Source organism: Mustelus asterias, unplaced genomic scaffold (assembly GCF_964213995.1).
Source record: "Mustelus asterias unplaced genomic scaffold, sMusAst1.hap1.1 HAP1_SCAFFOLD_259, whole genome shotgun sequence".
Taxonomy (NCBI): Eukaryota; Metazoa; Chordata; class Chondrichthyes; order Carcharhiniformes; family Triakidae; genus Mustelus; species Mustelus asterias.
In genome coordinates this window covers 304,201-330,484 of record NW_027590225.1, presented here as the reverse complement: position 1 = coordinate 330,484, position 26,284 = coordinate 304,201, and the positions used below count along the sequence as shown (strand labels likewise).

The following is a 26,284-nucleotide window of genomic DNA, read 5'->3' as shown; positions in this document are numbered from 1 at the left end:
AGCAACATTCTGCTGTGAACCCAGTCAGTGTCCAGTGAGAATGATCTTCTCTGCTGTATCACTCTAGTTATTGTTGTGGTTCTGAACCAGAACCCTAATTTACATTAGGAAGCCAAACTAGACCCCAACAACTTTTCCATTTTGACATAAATGTGAGGACATTACTCTCCAGGAGTACTTCCACTGACAAATTAGGGATCTTTTTACAGTAAAACAAACTTTATTTCATAACAGTTTAAATATAACTCTAACAAAAGAATCAGCTTACCCATTAACAGTTGAACAATATTTAAAAATGCTTTAAAATGTCTAACTTATCACTGTTTCAATTCCAAATAAGCAACATTCATCTTGTAGACTTAAAAATGCCACTTTAAATACAGTTAACATGAATAAATATAGAAACATGGAAAGAGCAGGAGGAGGAAATTTGGCCCTTCATGCCTGCTCCATCATTCATCACCATCATGGCTGATCATCCAACTCAACAGCCTAATCCTGCTTTCTCCCCATAACCTTTGATCCCGTTCGACCCAAGTGCTATATCCAGCCGCCTCTTGAATACATTCAATGTTTTGGCGCCAACTACTTCCCGTGGTAATGAATTCCACAGGCTCACCACTTGCTGGATGAAGAAATGTCTCCTTATCTCCGTCCTAAATGGTCTACCTTATATCCTCAGACTGTGATCTCTGGTTCTGTACACCCCCACCATTGGGAACGTCCTTCCTGCATCTATCCTGTTTAGTCCTATTGGAATTTTATAAGTCTCTATGAGATCCCCCCTCATTCGTCTGAACTCCAGCGAAAACAATCCTAACCTAGTCAATCTCTCCTCATACATCAGTCCCGCCATCCCCGGAATCAGCCTGGTAAACCTTCGCTGCACTGCCTCAAGAGCAAGAATATTCTTCTTCAGAAAAGGAGACCAAAACTGCATACAATATTCTTGGCCTCACCAAGGCCCTGTATAATTGCAACAACACATCCCTGCTTCTGTACTTGAAACCTCTCGCAATGAAGGCCAACATATCATTTGCCTTCTTTACCACCTGCTGCACCTTCATGCTTACCTTCAGCAACTGGTGCACTGGGGCACCCAGGTCTCATTGCACACTCCCCTCTCCCAATTTACAGCCATTCAGGTAATAGTCTGCCCTCTTGTTTTTGCTTCCAAAGTGAATAACCTCACATTTATCCAAATTATACTGCATCTGTCATTGCCCACTCACCCAACCTGTCCAGATCATGCTAAAGGATCTCTGCATCCTTGTCATAGTTCACCCTCTCACCCAACTTAGTATCATCTGCAAACTTTGGGATGTTACATTTTGTTCCCTCAGATAAATCATTAATATATATTGTGGGGTCCCAGCGCTGATCCCTGTGGCACCCCACTGCCTGCCAATTTGAAAAGGACCCACTAATTCCTACTCTTTGTTTCCTCCCTGCCAGCCAGTTTTCTATCCATCTCAATGCACTTACCCCAATTCCATGCACTTTAATGTTGCATGATAATCTCTTATGCGAGACTTTGTCAAATGCTTTCTGAAAGTCCAAAGGTACCATATCGACTAGCTCCCCCTTGTCAACTCTACTAGTTACATCTTCAAAGAATTCCAACAGATTTGTCAAGCATGATTTCCCCTTCATAAATCCATGCTGACTCTGTCTGATCCTGCCACTGCTTTCTAAATGCTCCACTATAAAGTCCTTGACAATGGATTCGAGAATTTTCTCCACTACCAATGTTAGGCTTACTGGTCTATAATTCCCTGTTTTCTCTACTTCCCTTTTTGAATATTGGAGTGACATTAACTATCCTTCAATCTGCAGGACTGTTCCAGATTCTATAGAACCCTGGAAGATGACCACCAATGATTTATCCGCCTTCAGTCCCATCAATTTTCCCAGCACAATTTCTCTCCTGATATTGATCTCCCTCAGTTCTTCCCTCTCACTAAATCTTGAATTCTCCAACATTTCTGGTATCTGATTTGTGTCCTCTTTTGTGAAGACAGAACCAAAGTATGTATTCAGTTCTTCAGCCATTTCTTTGTGCCCTGTTATACATGCCCCTGTTTCTGTCTGTAGGGGACCTACATTTGACATCACCAACCTCTTTCTCTTCACGTACCAGTTATATTGAATGTGGACAGTCTTGAACCTGTCAGAGTGATTTTGTGGAGAGAGTAGCTCTGTCTTCAAAAAAATCCCAGCCGGAACAGAAAGGCTGTTTCTCTCTGTTACAGACCTAGCTCTTTCCATTAACCATATTATCACGTCAACTGTCAACCAACCTAATCAAAAACCCCAGGGGAAAACTCCATCTATAAATAAAAATCCATTAGCTCTATCCTAAGTAAACACTACATGGCTAAAATGAGTAATTATCTGCAATCCCAGCATCCAAGCTAAATGTTTCCCAGACACACTGACTGTATAATAAAGCTGAATTTTAAACATTCTACAGAAACATGAAAAACCTCTATATATATATATATATATGTTGGGTTTTTATATATATATATAATATATATATATCGCAACAGCCTGTTATCATCACATTATACATTGGGATAGAACAACACACTGCATCAAATAATTACACAATCAAAATGTTTACCGCTGTCTCAGAAACATAGCTAGAAAATTATTTTTATATTTATTGTTTGTTTCATGGGTTGTGGGCATCGCTGGCTAGGCCAACATTTCATGACCATCCCTAAGTGCCCTCGAGAAGGTGTAGTGGACAAAGCTCCTGATCAAATGAAAATTAAACATTTTCTGACGTCAACTCTTATTTATTACCTGTGTTAGCTCTGTCAGAGCAACTTCCTTTCCTTGTAAACTCTAAATGTTCTCTCCCTCTCACCCCCACCTAGCTGCTGGTCGGATCTTCCAGTCCCGCTGATGACTATCTTAGAAACCCTACAGCACAGAAAGAGGCCTTTCAGCCCATCGAGTCTGCACCGACCATAATCCCACCCAGGCCCTACCCCCATATCCCGACATATTTACCCACTAATCCCTCTAACCTACGCATCCCGGACATAAAGGGCAATTTTAGCATGGCCAATCAACCTAACCCGCACATCTTTGGACTGTGGGAGGAAACCGGAGCACCCGGAGGAAACCCACGCAGACACGAGGAGAATGTGCAAACTCCACACAGACCGTGACCCAAGCCGGGAATCGAACCCAGGTCCCTGGAGCTGTGAAGCAGCAGAGCTAACCACTGTGCTACCGTGCCGCCCTTTTGCATTTTGTGTGGCTTGCCTGGCCCACAGCTGTGGAAACCATAATGGGGAGGGTCGCCATTGGCAGAACTGGTGGGAATGGCTGGAAAATCCTGCCCAGATTTAACATTTTGAGTTGGTATGACTTCTTCAGCTCTGAAGAGGATTTTCCAGCATTTTCTGTTTTTATTTCAGATTTCCAGCATCTGCAGTATTTTATTTTAACCCCTCCTGATTTCAAACGTTTGAATGAAATCTCTTCTCAACCTGCTCTTCTCTAAAAACAGCTTCGCCAATCAATCCGAATGAATACTTTTCTTCGGTGTTCACCAAGGAGAGGGGCCATGTTTTTGAGGAAGAGAAGGTGTCACAGGCTGATAGGCTGGAGGAAGTAGATGTTCGGAGGGAAGATGTACTAGCAATTTTGAATAAACTGAAAGTTGATAAGTCCCCTGGGCCTGATGAAATATATCCAAGGATTCTTTGGGAGGCAAGGGATGAGATAGCAGAGCCTTTGGCATTGATCTTTGCGTCCTCACTGTCCACAGGGGTGGTGCCAGAGGACTGGAGAGTGGCGAATGTGGTTCCACTGTTTAAGAAAGGGAATAGAAATGACCCTGGTAATTATAGGCCGGTTAGTCTTACTTCGGTGGTCGGTAAGTTGATGGAAAAGGTCCTTAGGGATAGGATTTACGACCATTTAGAAAGATGCAGCTTAATCCGGGATAGTCAGCACGGATTTGTGAAGGGCAAGTCTTGCCTCGCAAATTTGATAGAATTTTTTGAGGAGATAACTAAGTGTGTAGATGAAGGTAGTGCAGTTGATGTCATATACATGGATTTTAGTAAGGCGTTTGATAAAGTCCCCCACGGTCGGCTTATGAAGAAAGTAAGGATGTGTGGGATAGAGGGAAGTTTGGCCGATTGGAAAGGTAACTGGCTATCTAACAAAAGACAGAGGGTGGTGGTGGATTGAAAATTTTCGGACTGGAAACCGGTTACCAGCGGAGTGCCACAGGGATCAGTGCTTGGTCCTCTGCTATTTGTCATTTTTATAAATGACTTGGAGGAGGGGGCTGAAGGATGGATCAGTAAATTTGCTGATGACACCAAGATTGGTGGAGTAGTGGATGAGGTGGAGGGCTGTTGTAGGCTGCAAAGAGATATAGATAGGATGCAGAGCTGGGCTGAAAAATGGCAAATGGAGTTTAACCCTGACAAATGCGAGGTGATTCATTTTGGTAGGACAAATTTAAATGTGGATTACAGGGTCAAAGGTAGGGTTCTGAAGAATGTGGAGGAACAGAGAGATCTTGGGGTTCATATCCATAGATCTCTGAAGGTTGCCATTCAAGTGGATAGAGCCGTGAAGAAGGCCTATAGTGTGTTGGCGTTCATTAACAGGGGGTTTGAGTTTAAGAGCCGTGGGGTTATGCTGCAACTGTACAGGACCTTGGTGAGACCACATTTGGAATATTGTGTGCAGTTCTGGTCACCTCACTACAAGAAGGATGTGGAGACATTGGAGAGAGTGCAAAGGAGATTTACCAGGATGCTGCCTGGTTTGGAGGGTAGGCCTTATGAGGAAAGGTTGAGGGAACTTGGGCTTTTCTCTTTGGAGCGGAGGAGGTTGAGAGGAGACTTGATAGAGGTTTATAAGATGATGAGGGGGATAGATAGAGTGAACGTTCAAAGACTATTTCCTCGGGTGAATGGAGTGGTAACTAGGGGGCATAACTATAGGGTTCATGGTGGGAGATATAAGAAGGATGTCCGAGGTAGGTTCTTTACGCAGAGAGTGGTTGGGGTGTGGAATGGACTGCCTGCAGTGATAGTGGAGTCAGAAACTTTAGGAACATTTAAGAAGCTATTGGATAGGCACATGGAGTACTTCGGGATGATAGGGAGGAAATAGCTTGATCTGGGTTTCAGACAAAGCTCGGCACAACATCGTGGGCCGAAGGGCCTGTTCTGTGCTGTGCTGTTCTATGTTCTATGTTCTAATCCTCGTAACTGAATTTGCTCCTTCCTGGAACCATGCTTGTAAATCTTTCTGTGCCTTCTCTAAAGCAGTGTTTCACAAACTATTTTCAAATGTAACCCCACTTCAATACTGAAACTAATGTGACACCTTCTGTGCTGGCCTCTATCTGTGCACATCCATCCTGGGCCCACTCGAATTCACTGCTAAAAGTGGTTTGTGATGTTAAAGTATGTTTTGGCTCACAGTCTGCTACATACAGTTTGACAGCATTGATCCAATGGGTCAGGGCTGTCCCATCAGCACCTCCAGACTGGCCTGTCTCCCCCCCACAGTGGCCATTGTTGCCTCAACGGAGGGGGAGCTTATGACCCTTAATGTGGCCTCTGCAACCCCATTAGGGGGTGTGAGAAATATGGAAATGGAAATGCTTCCTCATGCTTTCACAATCTTCCTGAAGTGTAATGCCTAGAACTAATCGCAATACGTCAATTGAGGCAGAACCAGTGTTTTATAACTTCCTTGCGTTTGTAATCTATAACTCCATTTCTAAATCCCAGGATTCCATTGGCCTATTTAACCACATTCTGAACCTTTCCTACCATCTGCCATGACTCATGAACATATACATCAGCAATCTCTGCTCCTGCTCCCCATTTAGATTTATATGCTTTATTTTATATTGCCTCTTCTTGTTCCTAACAAAATGTTTCACTTGGCACTTCACTGCATTCACCCATTCCACTGGCCAATGTTCTCTTGTAGCCTAGCACTATCCTCGGAGGGCTATGCTCCTCCCTCTCCGACTGGATCCTAGACTTCCTAACCCACAGACTGCAATCAGTAAGGATAGGCAACTACACCTCTTCCACGATCAACCTCAACACCGGTGCCCCACAAGGCTGTGTTCTCAGCCCCCTACTATACTTCTTATACACCTATGACTCTATGGCCAAATTCCCCTCCAACTCGATTTTCAAGTTTGCTGACGACACTACAGTAGTGGATCAGATCTCACACAATGACAGAGTACAGAGTACAGGAAAGAGATGGAGAATCTGGTGAACTGGTGCAACAACAATAATCTTTTCTTCAATGTCAACAAAACCAAGGAGAAAGTCATCGACTTCAGCAAGCGTAGTGGAGAACATGTCCCTGCCTATATCAACGGGGGACAAAGTGGAAATGGTCAAGAGCTTCAAGTTTCTAGGTGTCCAGATCACCAACATCCGGTCCTGGTCCCCACATGCCAACGTTATAGTTAGGGAAGCACACCAATGCCTCTACTTTCTCAGGAGGCTAAGGAAATTTGGCATGTCCGCTACAACTCTCACCAACCTTTACAGGTGCTCCATAGAAAGCATTTTTTCTGATTGTATCACAGTTTGGTATGGCTCCTGCTCTGTCCAAGACTGCAAGAAACTACAAAGGGTTGTGAACGAAGCCCAGTCCATCATGCAAACCAGCCTCACACCCATTGACTCTGTCTACACTTCCTGCTGCCTCAGAAAAGCAGCCAGCATAATCAAGGACCCACGTACCCCAGACACACACTCTTCCACCTTCTTCCATCGGGAAAAAGATACAAAAGTCTGAAGCCACGTACTAACTAGCTCAAGAACAGCTTCTTCCCTGCTGCCGTCAGACTTTTGAATGGACCTACCTCGCATTAAGTTGATCTTTCTCTACACCCTAGCTATAACTGTAACACTACATTCTGCACCCTCTCCTCCCCTTCTCTGTGTACAGTATGCTTTGTCTGTATAGCGCGCAAGAAACAATACTTTTCGCTGTATGCTAATACATGTGACAATAATAAATCAAATCAAATCAAATCCTCCTCAGTTTTGTGTCATCTTTAAATTTTGAAATTGTGTCCTGTTCATGCAAGTCATTGATATGTGCCAAGAATAGCAGTGATCCTCACACTGACGCCCACAGAACCCCACTGTGTGCCTTCCCCAGTTAAAAAACTGCTCATCATGGCTGTTTGCTGTCATTCAGCCAACACCATAGCCATGCTGCCCCTGACCATTGTGTTCAATGGGCTTCAACACTGTTGGTCATCCCAAATACCCTGTACATTACAGATGGGACAATATTACTCACCACTACTTACCTCAGTTTTCATGAATTTCTGTCGAAAGTTCCAAACCCATGCGTTTTCTCCTGCAGATTTGGTCCGAAGGAGATTATCTATCTCGTTTGTCAGAGTTAATTTAATACTATTCAATTGTCCTTTCATCGAAACCCTTCTACCTCTGTTGAACCTATTGAACCAAGTAAGATAAAAGAAATTGTCAGGAAGTCTAATTCTTCGCTCCATACTATATTTAGCATTTGCAATTTTCTCAATTCTTGCATCTTCACACAGAGTAGAAACAGCTGGGTCATTTGGGCTAGTCTTATATCAGAGGAGGGGAGTTAAGGGGAAAGGGAGGAGGTGGAGTACCTATTTGCAGTTAGTAGCCTGTTGTCCAGCAGAACAGCCTGGGCCAAAGCAAGTTTCTGTCTCCTCATGCACTTTAAATCATTTCCTTATGAACAGGCAGCAGTAGATCAGGGTCTCGTGCTAATGGGATCGCTTCAAAAATCCCAAATTTGGGTTCGGGTTAACTCTGATATTATAGAATGATAAGATAGCACAGGAGAAGGACATATGGTCTATCATGTCTTGCCAGCCTCTTTCAGAGCTATCCAGTTGGTCCCATTCTCCCCCTCTTTCTCCCTTCATCTATTCATTTCATTTGTGAAAATCACTATTGAATCTGCTTCCACCACCTTTTCAGACAGTGCCTTCCATTTCACAACAACTTTCAGCACTTTCCATGAACTTTAATTCATCCAAAGCCATGCTGCCTGGATCTGAATTCACACCACGTCCATTCACTGTAAACTATATGCTCACTAAATCACATGGTTTTTACTCTGGAAATACCTCAATTTTGAAATTCTCATTCTTGTCTTCAAATCCCTCCTTGATCTCTTCCACTCCCACAATCCTTGAAGATATCTGCACTTTGCCAATGCTGGCTTTGGTATTATCGAGAATCCAGCATGTATGCTGCCTGCCCCATGCCAGGGTGAGGGCCATCTCTGACTGACTTGAAAGGATATTGCAGTGGAAGGGGGAGGATCCAGCTGTTGTGGTCCACATTGGGACAAACAACATAGGCAAGACTAGGAAAGAAGACCTATTTGGGGATTATCAGGAACCAGGAACTAAATTGAAGAACGGGTCCTCAAGGTTTATGATCTCTGGATTACTACCCGAGCCATGTGCAAACTGGCATAGGGATGAGAAAATTAGGGAAGTGAACAAGTGGCTAAAGGAATAGTGCGGGAAAGAGGGGTTCTATTTCATGGGGCATTGGCATCGGTATTGAAACAGGAGGGATCTGTACCATTGGAATGGTCTCCATCTGCACCGATCTGGGACAATGTTCTAGCACAAAGGATAAATAGGGTAGTCACAAGGACTTTAAACTAGCAAGTGGGGGGGAAGGGAAGGGTAAAACTACAAGGAGTATAATGGTTAATGGGAACCAAAGCATCAGGTTAGTGTGTGAGGGGAAGATTGAGGTTAATAGGATGAACAGGCAGGGCCACTCTAACAACCATCAGAGATTAGTAAAAGAGGTCAAAATGTGTGAAAACTGTAGTGCACAAGAAAATCCTGCAAGGGAAAGACAAACCTGTAGGACACATTTAAAAACCCTGCATGCAGTATTCGGAATTAGGTCAACGAGTTGACGGCACAAATGGGTCTGATTTGGTGAGGATTACTGAAACATGGTTACAGGAGGACTGGGAGTTGAATGTCCGAGGGTACTCAGTATTCCGGGAGGATAGACAGGATGGAACAGAAGGTGAAATTGCTTTATTGGTTAAAGATGACATCAAGGCTGTATTAAGAAATGATATTGGCACCAAGGGCTAACATGTTGAATTGGTCTGGGTAGAAATAAAAAACTAAGGAAAAAACATCTTGATAGGAGTAATTTACAGGCCTCCCGATCAATACTTTTGAAGTGGGGCATAGTATAAACCAAGAAATAATGAGAGCTTGTGTTGCGAAGTTGAGTAGAGTAATTGTAGATTGGTGTTTGTAATATTGTAAAATGCTAGGGAAAAAGCATTACATGGTGCCTTTAAAAGGTGGGGCGTTTTCTGTGCTTAGGGAGTTAAAAAAATGCAAGTACAGATAGAGTGCCCAAAATGAAACATTTGTATCGGAAGGCCAAGCAGCAGTGTTACCAAGGCAACAGGCTTACACGCATTTGAATTATTTGAATTCAGCCTATCAATTTGAAATAGGCACTTAGATACCAAGACCTATTAAATTTAAATCTGATGGTTTTGGCAACCTAGGACCAATCCTGTTGTGGGGGATATTGATATGTCATCACACGTATAAAAAGAGGGCAGTGGGACAAGGAGAGAGAGTAACTGCCACCTGCCAGAGTAACAGCTCTTAGTTCAGCTCTCAGTTCTAGAGAGAGAGAGAGAGAGAGAACTGCTGGCTCTCATAGCTTCATTTATGACTTAAGAGGAAGTACCATCTCAATAGCGAAGGTGCCAAAGAAGAAAAAAGAATCAACAGAGAAGGCCCAGAATATTCCGGAAGACACAAAACCTGGTTGTAATTTAGGGAATGACTAAAATTTTACTTTTTTTTGTTAATGGCGTTATATTCATCTGAACAGCATTCCATTAGAATCATGTTTTATTTGGTTTGTTAATAGTTGAGTTAACCTGTTCACTGTTAGATAAATAAATTGTTACTGGTTGACCAGAGAGAGTGTCAGGGAATTATTTTGATTTAACCACTAAAAGTTGCTGAAGACCATTTAGTACCACTTCACACTTTTTACGGGTTACAGGGCGAGATATTCCTCTGAGTGGTTAAGTGTTAGTTCTCGGAGGGGGATAAACCTCTGCTTTATAACACTTGTGAGAAGAACACAACAGTAATTGTGAATGATCTTAACACGCATATTGAATGGATTAATCAAATTGGCAAAGGTAACCTTGAGAGAGATTTTATAGAGTGTATGAGGGATTGTTTCTTTGAGCAATCTGTTATGGAACCAACTGGGAAGCAGGCTATTTTAGATTTAGTATTATGTAATGAAGAAGGGTTGATAAATAGTCTTGTTGTCAAAGATCCTCTTGGAAAGAATGATCACTGCATGCTAGAATTTCAGATTCAGATTGAGCGAGAGAAGACAGAGTGCCATACTAGAGTTTTAGCGTTGGGTAATTATACAGGCCTGAGGAAAGAGTTGGCCCAAGTAAACTGGGCACAAATAATTGAGGGCAGGACAGTTGAGGAACAATGGCAGATATTCAGGGAGAAATTGAATACCTCTCAATTAAAGCATATTCCAGAGGGGAAGAGGAATTGCAAAAGGAAGAAAATTGTTCCATGGCTAGACAAGGAAGCCAAAGAGGACATAAAGGCAAAATCTAGACCATACCAAACTGCAAAAGCTAGTGGCAAGCTGGAGGATTGGGAGAACTTTAATGATCAGCAAAAGTCTACTAAAAATATAAATCAGAAGAGCTAAGATGAACTGCAAAAGGAAATTAGCAGAAAACATAAACAGAGATACCAAAGGCTTCTACAAGTATATAAAGAGGAAGAGAATAGCTAAAGCAAATATTGGCCCTTCAGAGGACAATACTGGTAATATTAATAATTAATAATACTAACAATACAATATGGACTCCATAAGTGCATACGGTTTTAGTTTAGGCAGGCATCATGATCGGCGCAGGCTTGGAGGGCCGATGGGCCTATTCCACATAAAACTCCATCTGTCAAATTTGGTCCATTCTCCTTGCCTATCAATATCCATCTGTAAAATCTTTATATCCTCTTCACTGCCTGCTTTCCCAAAAACCTTTCAGCACTTTGAACAATTCCATTGTATCTCTTTGAAATATTCACTTCTCCATTAGAAAAAGCACAGCTTCTGTAACCCATCGAAGTAACTGAAATATCTCATCCCGGGTAGCATTCCAGTAAATCCATTCCATACGCACTCTCCCGTGGGAATCTGCTTCCCAAATATGTGTGGGTTAGGTGGATTGGCCATGCTAAATTGCCCCTTAGTGTCAGGAGGACTAGCAGGATAAATACGTGGGATTACAGGGATAGAGCCTGGGTGGGATCATTGTCGGTGCAATTTCAATGGGCTGAATGGTCTCCTTCTGCACTGTAGGGATTCTATGATTCTATGAATAGAATAAAAGATAATTATAATTGAACAAAGAGATTGAGGGGTACAGGTTCATAGCTCCTTGAAAGTAGAGTCACAGGTGAACAGGGTGGTGAAGAAGGCATTTGGCATGCTTGGTTTCATTGGTCAGAACATTGAATACAAGAGTTGGGACGTCTTGTTGAAGTTGTACAGGACATTGGTAAGGCCACACTTGGAATACTGTGTGCAATTCTGGTCACCCTATTATATAAAGGATATTATTAAACTAGAAAGGGTGCAGAAAAGATTTACTGGAACTACCGGGCTTGATGGTTTGAGTTATAAGAGAGGCTGGATAGACTGAGTCTTTTTTTGTAGGAGGCTTAGGGGTGATCTTATGGAGGTCTATAAAACAATGAGGGGCATAGATAAGGTAGATAGTTAGCATTTGTTCCCAAAGGTAGGGACGTCTAAAACTAGAGGGCATAGGTTTAAGATGAAAGTGGAGAGATGCAAAAGGGTCCAGAGGGACAATTTGTTCCACACAGAAGGTTGTGTCTGGAATGAGCTGCTAGAGGTAGTAGTAGCGGCCGGTACAATTTTGTCTTTTAAAAAGCATTTAAACGGTTACATGGGTAAGATTGGTATAGAGGATATGGGCCAAAATGTGGGCAATTGGAACTTGCTTCATGGTAAAAACTGGGCAGATTGGACAAGTTGGGCTGAAGGGCTTGTTTCCATGCTGTAAACTTCTATGACTCTATGATTCTATGATTCTAAATAGCACTGACAAATACTGGGAGAAACAGATAACATGAAAGAGGAAACAGTGAAGTATTGGGTGTTGAAGGTAAGAAGGAAAGTAATAAAGTCTAAATTAGGGTTAGGGTGCACAGAGTGTAGTAAATAAGATTGGTGAGTTACCGACACATATTGCCATTTGGAAATATGATAATGTGGCAATTACAAAGATCTTGCTGAAACAAGGACAGGACTGGGCATTAAATATTCCTGGATTGAAGGTGTGGACAACAGGATCCTTAATAAACAGAAACTTAGAGGACATAAGGTAGGAAAGAGGTCAGCCATGAGTTTAAAGATAATGGAGGGAAATCTTGAGCCCTCATAGGTTCAAGGTGAAGGGGGGGAGGTTTAACACAGATATCAGAAGGACATATTTTACACAGAGGGTCGTGGGGGCCTGGAATGTGTTGCCGGGCAAGGTGGTGGAGGCGGACACACTGGGAACGTTTAAGACTTATCTAGACAGCTATATGAATGGAGTGGGAATGGAGGGATACAAAAGAGTGGTCTAGTTTGGACCAGGGAGCGGCGCGGGCTAATTGTTCCTTGTTTCTCGTTTCAAGGCTTCATTCTATGATCATCATGCTGGTGCCAGTACAGAGCGAGACTGCGGATAGTTGGGAACCTGTCTCGGGGGCAGGGAATTCATATGGTGTTCGTGGAAGTGGAAATGACTAGGGTTGGGAAGCATTTTCCGATCAGGGCCAGTGTGATCTCCTGGACTCGTTTCAATCGCCTCAGGGGGTCGGAGAGGAATTTCCCAGATTTTTTTTCCCCATATTGGCCCTGGGGTTTTCACTCTGGGTTTTCGCCTCTCCCTGGAGATCACATGGTCTGGAATGGGGGGGTGGGGGTGAGTTAATAGGTTGTGATGAACAAAGCATCGTAGCTGTGAGGGACAGCTCGGTGGATAGGATATTGGTATGTAGATAAGCTGGAAAATTGGGCGGGGATCCTGGATTCAGGATTCAATCCTGGACCGGGGAGCGGTGCGGGCTTGGAGGGCCGAAGGGCCTGTTCCTGTGCTGTATTGTTCTTTGTTCTTATTCACTGTCTGTACGAATGCTGGTAGGGGTTCAATAACCGGAAGTTGCAGTTCTCGCCGGCAAGAATGTGCCTTCGGATCTCCCCCACCCCCCGCTGGCAACTCCACCAGGTTCATGCCCACGCCGGCGTGAACCTGAGGTACATGACTTGCATGAATTTTAATATAACGTGTGTGTCCCCCACCCGCCATATCTTGAACTTTCACCATAACTTCAAACCGCCCCGACGTGAACCTGTGGTGGGGGGTCTTCCCAGAGGCACAAAGGTGCTCCCGGGGGCTGATGGGCATGGCCAGGAGTGTCCCTGACACAACTTGGCATTGCCAGGTTGGCACACTACCCTTGCCAACCTGCCAATGCAAACCTGTGCCAAGGGGCAGGCCCCAGTGGGAGTCTCATTGTTTGGGGGGATGGGGGGGGAATTTATGCAGATGTGGTTTTGGGCTGGGAGCAGCCAGATGAGCAGGGGATTCCAGTGATGGTCATTTGGGATGGGGTGGGGTCGATGACTGCAGTGGGGTGGGGAGGGGGGTGTCAGGGTGCCAGAGTGAATGTTGACTCTGATTCGGGATGGGGCGGGAGCCCCTGCTCCTGGGACCTCCATGGTGAGGTGGGGGAGGTTTATTGCTGCTCTAATTGGGACGCCCTTTAAAGATGGCGCCTCTAACTCTGAGCAACTGGGTTTTGCCAATGTATTTAGGCCCCAACCCCCTGTATGACAGCATGAATCACACCCCCTTGATATATTGTTGGAAGAGTGTTGTAAGATCTGGTGGGAAAACCAACTGGCTTCTCTGGAGAGAAACACACCAGTTTTCTCGCCATTTTTGGTAATATTTTGCTCAATGGCTCAGTTTTCCCAAAATTGAATTTCAACTTTGCCTAATGGTTAATGATTCCTGGTTGGCCACACTCCACCTCACTGATCAGTTTGTAAGTGCTGTGCAGATTCGTAGGTTACTTACTGTAAGTGGCTTTCATAAAAAGTATCAATTTCCGAATAGAGACCCTTTGATAGATCATAGTTGATATCAATGGGTCCAAACTTGGCAGAGTTGAACACCCCATCATTCCTACATATCGCCTTCAATGTCCTGTGGTAACCTTGGTAAGATTTTGTACCTGGCTATAAAAACAAGGATGTCAATATGCACGTTAATTTGTGTTTACTATTTAAACCAATGATCATCTTACGTTCTATAGTCATTTTATTCAATGAGTATTAAATTATGTCAGGAATGGTCCAAGGTCTAGATCCATTCCAACTGAAAGCGGAAAATGCACATGAAGAGATTGGGGCTTATCAATTCTCACCGAAATATATAAAAGTACACGATAGAAGTCAATAATCTTTTGGATCCTAAGAGAATTTTGGGATGTGGGAACAACATGGCAAAACATAGGTGAAGTCAGCCTTGACCTCACTGAATTTTATTGACAAATTTAATCGAATTCTTTGAGGTTGTAGCAAGCAGGTTTCCCCTCTCTGATGCTGAATAATCTGTGCTCTGCAATGGACACATTTTTATCTCCACACAACCCCACCTCAATAGACTTTGGGCTTGGTACGATGTTGAACACTTGTTCTGTCACCTTCACTTCCATCCTTATGTTGGCCAGGAGTCCTACACCAGCTCAATGGACCCTATCAGCTGCCTCCAATACTTACCCACCACCTGGACCCTCTCCCAGATCTCTTACTCACCCTTGATCTTTCAGTAAGAACTGCGGAGTGACATCACAGAATAGCAGAATTGTTATTGCAGAGAAAGAAGCCGTTTAGTCCAACGTGTCTGCACTAGCTCTCTGAATGAGAAAACTCACCAGGTGCCTTCCGTTGCATTCTCCCCATAATCATGCACATTCTTCCATTCCAGATAACAGTCTATTTCCCTTTGGAATGCCTCGTTTGAACCTGCATCCACCACACTTTCAGCTAGTTCATTTCCAACCTTAACTACTTGCTGTGTGAAAAAGCTTTTTCACATATTATTTTAGTTTCTTTTCTCCAATTACTTTCACTCTTTGCCCTCTCATCCTAAATCCTTTCACGTGTAGGAACAATTACTCCCTATCTACTCTGTCCAAACCCCATGTCCTTTCAACCTTCTTTCCTCAAAGGAAAACAGACCTAACTTATCCAATCTTTCTTCATAACTGAATTTCCTCATCCTGGGAACGATTCTTGTGAATATTTTCTGTACGCTCTCTGAGCCTTCACATCCTTCCTAAAGTGCACACCTACAACTGGACACATTACTTCAACCGAGACTGAAACAGTGACTTATACAAATTCAACATTCGCTCCTTATTCTTTATTCTATGTCCATTAATGAAGTTCAAGATACCGTATAATTGATTAACTGTTCTCTCAACCTGTCCTGCCACCTTCAATGATCTACGCACATATACACCCAAGTCCCTCTGCTCCTGTACCCGTTTAGAATTGTACCCCTTATTTTACATTGTACCTCCATGTTCTTCTGACCAAAATAAATCACTTCACATTTCTCTGCATTGAAGTTTATCTGCCACTTGTCTGCCCAATCCACCAACTTGTCCATGTCCTTCTGACGTTCGGCACTGTCCTCACAGTTCACAATGCTTCCAAGTTTTGTATTATCTGCAAATTTTGAAATTGTGCCCTGTACACCAGTCATTAATATATATCAGGAAAAGCAAGGTTCCAACACTGACTTTTGGACAACTTCACTACAAACTTTCCTCCAGTCCAAAAAATATCTATTAATCATTACTCTGTTTCATGTTATTCAGCCAATTCTGTGTCCGCATGCTACTATGCCTTTTTATTCCAGGGGCTATAATTTTGCTCAAGTCTGTTGTGTGGCTCTGTATCAAATGCTTTTTGGAAGTTCATGTACCACATCAACAATATTACCCTCATCAGCCCTCTCTGTTACCTCTTCAAAAGCCTCCAGCAAGCTAGTTAAGTATAATTTTTCCTTAAGAAATCCATGCTGGCTTTCCTTAATTAACCTTAATTAATCCATGTAACTATTAACTTTGTCTTGAATTATTGTTTTTAGAAGTTTCCTCACAATCAAAGTTAAACTGATTCGTATCTAGTTAATGAGCATGTTTTTAAACCCTTTGTTGAACAAAGGTAATATTTGCAATTCTCCAGTCCTCTGGCACCACCCTTGAGTCTAAGGATGTTAGGAAAATTATGAACATTGTCTCGGCAATTTTCATTTTCACTTCCCTCAATATCTTTGGATGCATCTCATCTGGCCCTGGCATCTTATCAGATTTAAGTACAGATAGCCTATCCACTACCTCCTCCTAAAGAATTTCCTCCTTGGGCCAGAATTTGCTCCTTTTTTCACCATGACCTGGGCTGTAGCTTTTTCCTCGGTAAAGACAGATGTGAAATATTAATTTCATTCCTCAGCTATGCCCCCTGCCATGACTTTTTGTCCTAAATAGACTCGACTCCTCCTTTCACCATTCTTTTACTATTTATATTCCTATACAAGACTTTGAGATTCTCTTTTATGTTAACTGCCAGTCTCTTTTCACGCTCCCTCTTTGCTTCTCTTATTTGCTTCTCCCCTCTGAACCTACTGTACTCAGCTTGGTTTGCAATTGTATTTTCTACCTGACACTTTTCCCTCTTTATCTTAATTTCTATCTCCTTTGTCATCCAGGAGCTCAGGATTTGTTTGCCCTACATTGAAGGTGGGCCATTATTTAGAGATCGTTTTTCCTGTCAACATTTGACTTCAATTTATTCTGTTAAATCCATTCTTACCCATTGAAGTTGGCTTTTCTCCCAGTTAATTATTCTTATTCTGGATTGTTCTTTGTTCTTTTCCATAACCAGTTAAACTCTAAGATACAATGATCACTGTCCTTTAAATTTCTCCTGCTGATACCTGGCCCACTTCATTTTCAAGTACATATTCTAGGAATTCTTGCAACTCTCTGCCCTTTAAAATAATATTATCCCAATCTATACTCGGATCACAGTAGTCCCCCTTTATAATTTCACGACATCTTTTGCACCTCTATGTTTTATTCTAGCAAATCTGTTCTTCAACATCCTTCTTACTAGTTAGTGACTTTTAGACTCTTTTTATTCCTTAGTTCCAGCCAAATTGATTCTGCCCTTGCACCCTCTGGGACATTCTCTTTCTCCAGTACTGCAATGCTCTCTAGACGTTGTGTTCACTTGCCATTTTAATTCACTATTTCGGTCCTCCACCTGGTATAATGTTGCAGCGAAGAGCAGCGTAAGCTGGAGGAACAGTACCTCAGCTTCCAATTAGGCACCTTACAACCTCTCAACTCAACACTGAGTTCAGCAATTACAGACCATGAACTCTATTCTCCATTTTGACATCCCTCTCCATCACGCCTGAAACATCTAAAAAATCCTGCAATATTAAGCTGCCAGTCTTGTCCCTCTCTCAATCAAATCTCTGTAATAGCCACACTATCATAGTTATTTGTACTAAACCAAGCTCTAAGTTCATCTGCCTTAACTGTCATATTCGACGCATTAAAACACATGTACTTCAGACCGCCATGTTCAGTAACCTCTCCCTATCTGTTCTTCCTCATATCCTTCCTGGCCTTAGTCTCTAACACCTCCTCGGTCATTTCACTTGCTGACCTAGTGCTTTGGCCGCATTAGTTTAAACCTCCTGACTGACACGAGCAAAGCTCCCTGCTAGGATATTGGTGCCCCTTCAGTTTAGATGTAGACCATCCTTCTTGTACAGGTCCTACCTGCCCTGGAGAATATCACAATGATCCACACATCTGAAGCCCTCCCTCCTTCACCAGCTCTTTAGCCACATATTTAATTGTACTATCGTCCTATTCCTCGCCTCATTGGCACAGGCAAAGGGAGTAATCCCAAGACTACAGTCCAAGAAGTTCTGCTTTTCAACTTACGAAACAACTTCCTGAATGCCCTTTGCAGGACCTCGTCACTCTTCCTGCCTATTTCGTTAGTACCAATGTGTACCACGACCTCTGGCTGCTCGCCCTCCCTTTTGAGAATGTCCCTCAGAAACATCCTTGACCCTGGCACCAGGGAGGCAACGCACTGTCCTGGAGTCTCTTTGCGGCCACAGAAACACCTATTAGAGGATCAGAAGGACCTTGGGGTCCGGGTCCATGGGACTCTAAAATCGACCCTGCAGGTGGAGGAGGTGGTTAAGAAGGTGTATGGTGTGCTGGCCTTTATCAATCGAGGGATTGAGTTTAGGAGTCCAGGGATAATGATGCAGCTATGTAAGACCCTCGTCAGACCCCACTTGGAGTTCTGGTCGCCTCACTATAGGAAGGATGTGGAAAAGATTGAAAGGGTGCAGAGGAGATTTACAAGGATGCTGCCTGGATTAAGTGGCATGCCTTATGAGGATAGGCTGAGGGAGCTCGGTCTTTTCTCCTTGGAGAGACGAAGGATGAGAGGAGACCTAATAGAGGTGTATAAGATGTTGAGAGGCATAGATCGGGTGGACTCTCAGAGGCTTTTTCCCAGGGTGGAAATGTCTGCTACGAGAGGACACAGGTTTAGGGTGCTGGGAGGTAGGTACAGGGGAGATGTTAGGGGTAAGTTGTTCACACAAAGGGTGGTGGGTGAGTGGAATCGGCTGCCGTCAGTGGTGGTGGAGGCGAACTCAATAGGGTCTTTTAAGAGACTCCTGGATGAGTACATGGAGCTTAATAGGATGGAGGGTTATAGGTAGGTCTAGAAGGTAGGGATGTGTTCGGCACAACTTGTGGGCCGAAGGGCCTGTTTGTGCTGTAGTTTTTCTATGTTTCTATGTGTTGCCCTGACAATAGAGTGCCTTATAACTCTGCTCTACTGACTTGACTCTCCCTGCCGTACATTAGCCAGCTGTGGTGCCATTCTCCCCTTTACCTCACTCAATGTACTTACCAGCATTGCATGTTGTTTCATCACTTTCTTACGCTTTTTCTCTGCTTCCTGAACTCCATTCTCCAGATGTTTCTGCAGAGCTTCACCACAAGTCTCCAGATGTTGAGTAAAATCATTCAATCCTTTCTTCAAATCCAGAGAAATGTCATCATAACTGCTTTTGAGGATAATACTCTGCAAATATACAGAGTGCTTTAAGAATCAACTAAGTGCTCAAAAACATATCACAAAAAGTGGCTGAACAGTTATTTCCCAATATAGGCTGTTTGAGACAGGTATGGACAGGAGTATGTCCCGGAAATTCAGGACAGGGTCGAGTGCCGGGAATGGTTTGGGACACGGTCGAGTGTTTGGAGTTAGGGACAGGGTCGACTGTCGGGAACGGTTTGGACAGGGTCCTAGTTGGGAACGGTTTGGGACAGGGTCAAGTATTTGGGGTTTGGGACGGGGTAGAGTGTTGGGAACAGTTTGGGACAGGGTCGAGTGTCGGGAATGGTTTGGACAGGGTCCTAGTTGGGAATGGTTTGGGACAGGGTCAAGTGTTTGGGGTTTGGGACAGGATCGAGTCTTGGGAACGGTTTGGACAGGGTCCTAGTTGGGAACGGTTTGGGACAGGGTCAAGTGTTTGGGGTTTGGGACGGGATCGAGTCTTGGGAACGGTTTGGACAGGGTCCTAGTTGGGAACGGTTTGGGACAGGGTCAAGTGTTTGGGGTTTGGGACGGGGTCGAGTGTCGGGAACGGTTTGGAGTTTCAGTGCGCAGAGTATAATTTTAAATACCTCGTTCCAGTTGAGTGATTTCAGAAGGTGAAGCAGCCCCCACACCTCAGACACATAGCCATTCACCACTTTCTTTCTTTCTTTCAAATGCATGTTGATGATGTGTTTTCTCAGACTTGGTATTTCTAAAAATAAGATAGGAGAGATGCTGTTGATGACTGTCCACCTGTTAATTGCAGTTATTGATGGCTGAAATAATATTCATTCTGGCTGACGACAGATGGACAATATGGAGATGAGTACTCGGAAACCCTGCCTTTCAGTTGCTGCTTCAGGTCTTCATCCAAGTCAGGTCTGGATGGAGCTCACCGACAAATACATTGCTAGAAAGAGACTGTGATGATTTGGGAACTGAATCAGTTGATTGCAAAGGAGAGTTTTAGCTGCTCACTATAAATTACAAGAGAAAGAGTGATGACAATGTCACAGTCATACAAATAACATGCTACATTACACTAAGGAAATGGCCACAGTCATACAAATAACATGCTACATTACACTCAGGAAATGGCCACAGTCACACAAATAACATGCTACATTACACTAAGGAAATGGTCACAGTCATACAAATAACATGCTACATTACACTAAGGAAATGTTGTAAATATTGGGTGTGATTTCCCCGCCCTGCTACGCTGATCAGGTAGCGTAGCAGGACAGGAAATGTAAGCGGGAGGCTCAAAATCTAATGCCCCCTGGCGGCCAGCAGGTCGCAATTTTTCAGGCCAATTTTTTTCACGTAGTCAGCCTCGCGTTAGGGAACGGTGCAAGGCTGATTTCAATGCTCATGATCAAATCTGAATCTCTTTAACGAGCTCCGGACGGTATTGATTGGGCTCACTTGGAATCCCAACTTTGCCGGCGAAGGTTCCCACCAGCAGGGATCGCAGCTGGTCCCCAAAGGGGTGATGTGATGGCTTCACTGGTGGGACCGGAGGCCATTGAGGCCCCCCGGGAAGTCAGTGGCATGGGTGGTGGGGGCAGTGCCAATCTGGCAGTGCCTGCCTGGCACCCTGACACTGCCCACCGGGTTCAAGGCAGTGCCTAGAGGGTGGGGCCTCATGGGGGCACGGCCTATTGGGAGGGCGAAGCCTGACAAGGGCAGAGCCAAACAGGGGATGGTAGGAGGGGAGGGAAGGGCAGACTCAGTATTGGGGGTGGGGTCTAGTGGTGGGTCTGCCATTGGCAGTCCAGGCCTACCATCAGGTGTTGATCCAGAATGAACTCTTCCAGTGTAGACAATAAAAATAGAACAAAACTTACTCCAACTTATAAATCAAAGAAAAGGTTTAATAAAGAAAATTTTTGTTCATTTATTAGTCTCATTACTCCAAACTTGAGGCCTCACCCTGGGCCATTCCAAGCAATTTGACAATTCTAACAGGTTCTTATTGATACTGAGTCAGCTGATCATCACATCATTCTGTCATTGGTTACATGGTTTACTGGGTCAGCTGACCTTACAATTGGGTACCAATGGTCACATTACAACAGATCCAATGTTATCACCAGTTACATTCTAACATCGGGAGTCGGGGCCAGTGTCGGGAGGCCAGCGATCATGGAGGGGTGGGGAATGTCAACTGATCTCCCAGTATAATGGGAGTTTGGCACATGCCCGAAGGCCTGCTGAACACTCTGCTTCCATCCTCTCCAGCGAGTTTAAGCTCTGCCCTCCCTTCTGGCATGAATCACCTGGCGGCCTCTGGACTGCGCGGAGTGCCATAAATTCATGAAACTAAGCTCACCAAAAGAACACATGGGAAAACCTCCATTTTCCTACCCGTTGGACATTTTGATTTTTAGGGGGGGAAATCACCCCAATTATCTGCGGTATTTATTCTCTGTACAAATTGGGAGTCAGTGAATGGTCATCTTGGACTTTTTAAAGAATACTCAGAAACATTGAATACCAGTAGCACAAAGGAGATTATTCAGCCCATTGTATTTGCTAGCAGAAAAGAGCTAGTAAGAAGTTTAACAACACCAGGTTAAAGTCCAACAGGATTATTTGGTAGCAAAAGTCACACTAGCTAAAGCTGCATCTACGGACAGAACAGAGTCAGGGTTTCATCTGTGGATCCTTCTCCAAATCCAGTGGGGATGTTTTACCAAACGTGGACGCGTTTTCACTGCAGCTTCCACTTGCTGCCAGGAGACATGGTGGTCCATGGCTCAGTACTACCCCCTGCTGGCAAGAGCTGAATGTGGAGATGCCGGCTTAAAGGTTGAGGCAATGTGAGTGGAGAGAGGATTAATGTGTCCTCATGTGTGCGGAACATGGCTATCAGTCTCTGCTCAGAGACTGATGGCCAAGTTCCGCACACATGAGGACGGCCTCAACAGGGATCTTGGGTTCATGTCACACTATCTGTAACCCCCACGACTTGCCTGGGCTTGCAAAATCTCACTAACTGTCCTGGCTGGAGACAATACACATCTCTTTAACCTGTGCTTAACCCTCTCTCCACTCACATTGTCTGTACCTTTAAGACTTGATTACCTGAGGACTTATCTGTTGAGGTAGTATGGGCGGAGATTAGAAATAGGAGAGGAGAGGTCACCCTGTTGGGAGTCTTTTATAGACCTCCTAAAAGTTCTAGAGAGGTTGAGGAAAGGATTGCGGAGTCAATCCTGCTTAGGAGTGAAAGTAATAGGGCAATTGTTATGGGGGATTTTAACTTGACTAATATTGACTGGAATTGTTATAGCTCTAGCTCGTTAGAGGGGTCAGTTTTTGTTCAAAGCGTGCAGGAAGGTTTTTTGACTCAGTATGTAGACAGGCCAACTAGAGGTGAGGCTATATTGGATCTGGTGCTGGGAAATGAGCCAGACCAGGTGCTAGACTTGGAAGTTGGTGTGCATTTTGGTGATAGTGACCACAATTCGGTTACGTTCACCTTAGTGATGGAAAGGGATAGGCATGAACCTCGGGCCAGTGGTTTTAGCTGGGGGAAGGGTAATTATGAGGCTATTAGGAGAGAATTAGGAAACATAGGTTGGACTAGGAGATTACAGGGACTGGGAACGTCCGACATGTGGAGTTTTTTCAAGGAGCAGCTACTGCGAGTCTGTGATAGGTATGTCCCTGTCAGGCAAGGAGGAATTGGTAGGGCTAGGGAACCGTGGTGCACCAAAAAAGTTTCTTTGTTGGTTAAAAAGAAAAAGGAGGCTTATGTTCGGATGAGACGTGAGCACTCGGGTAGTGCACTAGAAAGCTTTAGATTGGCTAAGAGGGAGTTGAAGAGCGAGCTTAGAAGGGCTAAAAGGGGACATGAGAAGACTTTGGCGGATAGGGTTAAAGAGAATCCTAAGGCGTTCTATAGGTATGTCAAGAACAGAAGGTTGGTTAGGGCAAGTTTAGGGCCAGTTATAGATGGCAGAGGGAAGTTATGTGTGGAACCGGAGGAGATTGGTGAAGCATTGAACCAATATTTCTCTTCGGTGTTCACGCAAGGGGACATGAATATAGCTGAGGAGGACACTGGGTTGCAAGGGAGTAGAATAGACAGTATTACAGTTGATAAGGAGGATGTGCAGGATATTCTGGAGGGTCTGAAAATAGATAAATCCCCTGGTCCGGATGGGATTTATCCAAGGATTCTCTGGGAGGCAAGAGAAGTGATTGCAGAGCCTCTGGCTCTGATCTTCAGGTCGTCGTTGGCCTCTGGTATAGTACCAGAAGATTGGAGGTTAGCGAATGTTGTCCCATTGTTTAAGAAGGGGAACAGAGACTTCCCCGGGAATTATAGACCGGTGAGTCTCACTTCTGTTGTCGGCAAGATGTTGGAAAAAATTATAAGGGATAGGATTTATAGTTATTTGGAGAGTAATGAATTGATAGGTGATAGTCAGCATGGTTTTGTGGCAGGTAGGTCGTGCCTTACTAACCTTATTGAGTTTTTTGAGAAAGTGACCAAGGAGGTGGATGGGGGCAAGGCAGTGGACGTGGTATATATGGATTTTAGTAAGGCGTTTGATAAGGTTCACCATGGTAGGCTTCTGCAGAAAATGCAGATGTATGGGATTGGGGGTGATCTAGGAAATTGGATCAGGAATTGGCTAGCGGATAGGAAACAGAGGGTGGTGGTTGATAGTAAATATTCATCATGGAGTGCGGTTACAAGTGGTGTACCTCAGGGATCTGTTTTGGGGCCACTGCTGTTTGTAATATTTATTAATGATCTGGATGAGGGTATAGTTGGGTGGATTAGCAAATTTGCTGATGACACCAAAGTCGGTGGTGTGGTAGACAGTGAGGAAGGGTGTCGTAGTTTGCAGGAAGACTTAGACAGGTTGCAAAGTTGGGCCGAGAGGTGGCGGATGGAGTTTAATGCGGAGAAGTGTGAGGTAATTCACTTTGGTAGGAATAACAGATGTGTTGAGTATAGGGCTAACGGGAGGACTTTGAATAGTGTGGAGGAGCAGAGGGATCTAGGTGTATGTGTGCATAGATCCCTGAAAGTTGGGAATCAAGTAGATAAGGTTGTTAAGAAGGCATATGGTGTCTTGGCGTTTATTGGTAGGGGGATTGAATTTAGGAGTCGTAGCGTTATGTTGCAACTGTACACAACTCTGGTGCGGCCGCACTTGGAGTACTGTGTGCAGTTCTGGTCCCCACATTACAGGAAGGATGTGGAGGCTTTGGAGAGGGTGCAGAGGAGGTTTACCAGGATGTTGCCTGGTATGGAGGGGAGATCCTATGAGGAGAGGCTGAGGGATTTGGGATTGTTTTCGCTGGAAAGGCGGCGGCTAAGAGGGGATCTTATTGAAACATATAAGATGATTAGAGGTTTAGATAGGGTGGATAGTGATAGCCTTTTTCCTCTGATGGAGAAATCCAGCACGAGGGGGCATGGCTTTAAATTGAGGGGGGGTAGTTATAGAACCGATGTCAGGGGTAGGTTCTTTACCCAGAGGGTGGTGAGGGATTGGAATGCCCTGCCAGCATCAGTTGTAAATGCGCCTAGTTTGGGGGCGTTTAAGAGATCCGTAGATAGGTTCATGGACGAAAAGAAATTGGTTTAGGTTGGAGGGTCACAGTTTTTTTTTTAACTGGTCGGTGCAACATCGTGGGCCGAAGGGCCTGTTCTGCGCTGTAATGTTCTATGTTCTATGTTCTATGTTCTACCTGTAAAGACTCGCATTCCAACCATTATTTTGTAAATTGAGTTTGTGTCTTTATATGCCCTGTTTGTGAACTGAAATCCCACTCACCTGATGAAGGAGCAACGCTCCGAAAGCTAGTGTGGCTTTTGCTGTCAAATAAACCTGTTGGACTTTAACCTGGTGTTGTTAAACTTCTTACTGTGTTTATCCCAGTCCAACACCGGCATCTCCACATCAGAAAAGAGCTATCCAGGTAACTTCCACTTTCCAGCTGTCAGTCTGCAGCCTCTCGGTCTGTTGGCTTACAGACCTTCAGGTGCTTGTCCAAGTGTTTCTTCAAGGTGATTCTATCTCTACCACCCTTTCAGGCACCGAGTTCCAAACCCTCGCTACCATTTTGGTGAAAAACCTGTTCCTCGATTCTGCTTTAATCTGTCAATTACTTCATTTTTAATGTGTCTCTGGCTAATGTGCTGCATCATACTAACAGTATAAATATTGTGAAGAGAGTTGAGTGCATAAACCACATCCACCAGTACATTGCTTCTTCATCAACAAGCCCTAAGTGGTGCCTCTCTGTGGTAACATATGTAAAAAGAGTACCTCACAGGCCTAAGCTAAACTATGGAGGATTTAGAGGAGGTCAGGGCCTCAGATGCATGGTCATCTGATGTGTGGTTATGCATTGGTGTCACAAATCAGACCCCCAGCTATGGGTAAATAGCCCCACTGTTTTGTTGGCGTTTCAGGGGGTAAACACTGACACAAAATCCAGACTGGGGTTCCTGAGCCAGTTATCTGTCATCCGTCAGGCAGCTTTCTGGCAATTCCTGCAACAATTTCAACCTCTCCTTTCGATAATACCAGCAATACCGAGAGGCCTGGGGAACTCAGGGTCAACCTGTTCCAAAAGCTTGTGTGGCTTTTGCTACCAAATAAACCTGTTGCACTTTAACCTGGTGTTGTTAGATTTCTTACTGTGTTTACCCCAGTCCAACGCCGGCATCTCCACATCAGAACTCAGGGTCGCCAGACTATTTTCCCAGGGCTGCACCTTGGGAAGGACACTCAGGCCTCATGCTTTATGTTGGCACAGCACAGGAAGCAACGGTTCCCAGTTTTAAGTCCTTGCTTGATTGGCGGAGAGCACAAGCCCCAGGGGTTACTTCCAATGGTGGAAGAGGTCATCAGATTTCATCAGATAAC

General features: G+C 44.2%; 1 protein-coding gene across 5 annotated transcripts in view; it reads right to left on the bottom strand.

The window, feature by feature from the left end:
- The window catches only part of LOC144485980 (nuclear GTPase SLIP-GC-like), a 228,496-nt gene that overhangs the window by 19,609 nt on the left and 182,603 nt on the right, over positions 1 to 26,284 (bottom strand). For all 5 annotated transcript variants that reach the window (XM_078204074.1, XM_078204076.1, XM_078204077.1 and 2 more), the window contains 4 exons: positions 19,970 to 20,094; positions 19,191 to 19,364; positions 14,242 to 14,402; positions 7,340 to 7,490 (listed from right to left, as the gene is read on the bottom strand). In XM_078204074.1, coding sequence (XP_078060200.1) covers positions 7,340 to 7,490; positions 14,242 to 14,402; positions 19,191 to 19,364; positions 19,970 to 20,094 — 611 coding nt within the window. The remainder of the gene's footprint in view (positions 1 to 7,339; positions 7,491 to 14,241; positions 14,403 to 19,190; positions 19,365 to 19,969; positions 20,095 to 26,284) is intronic.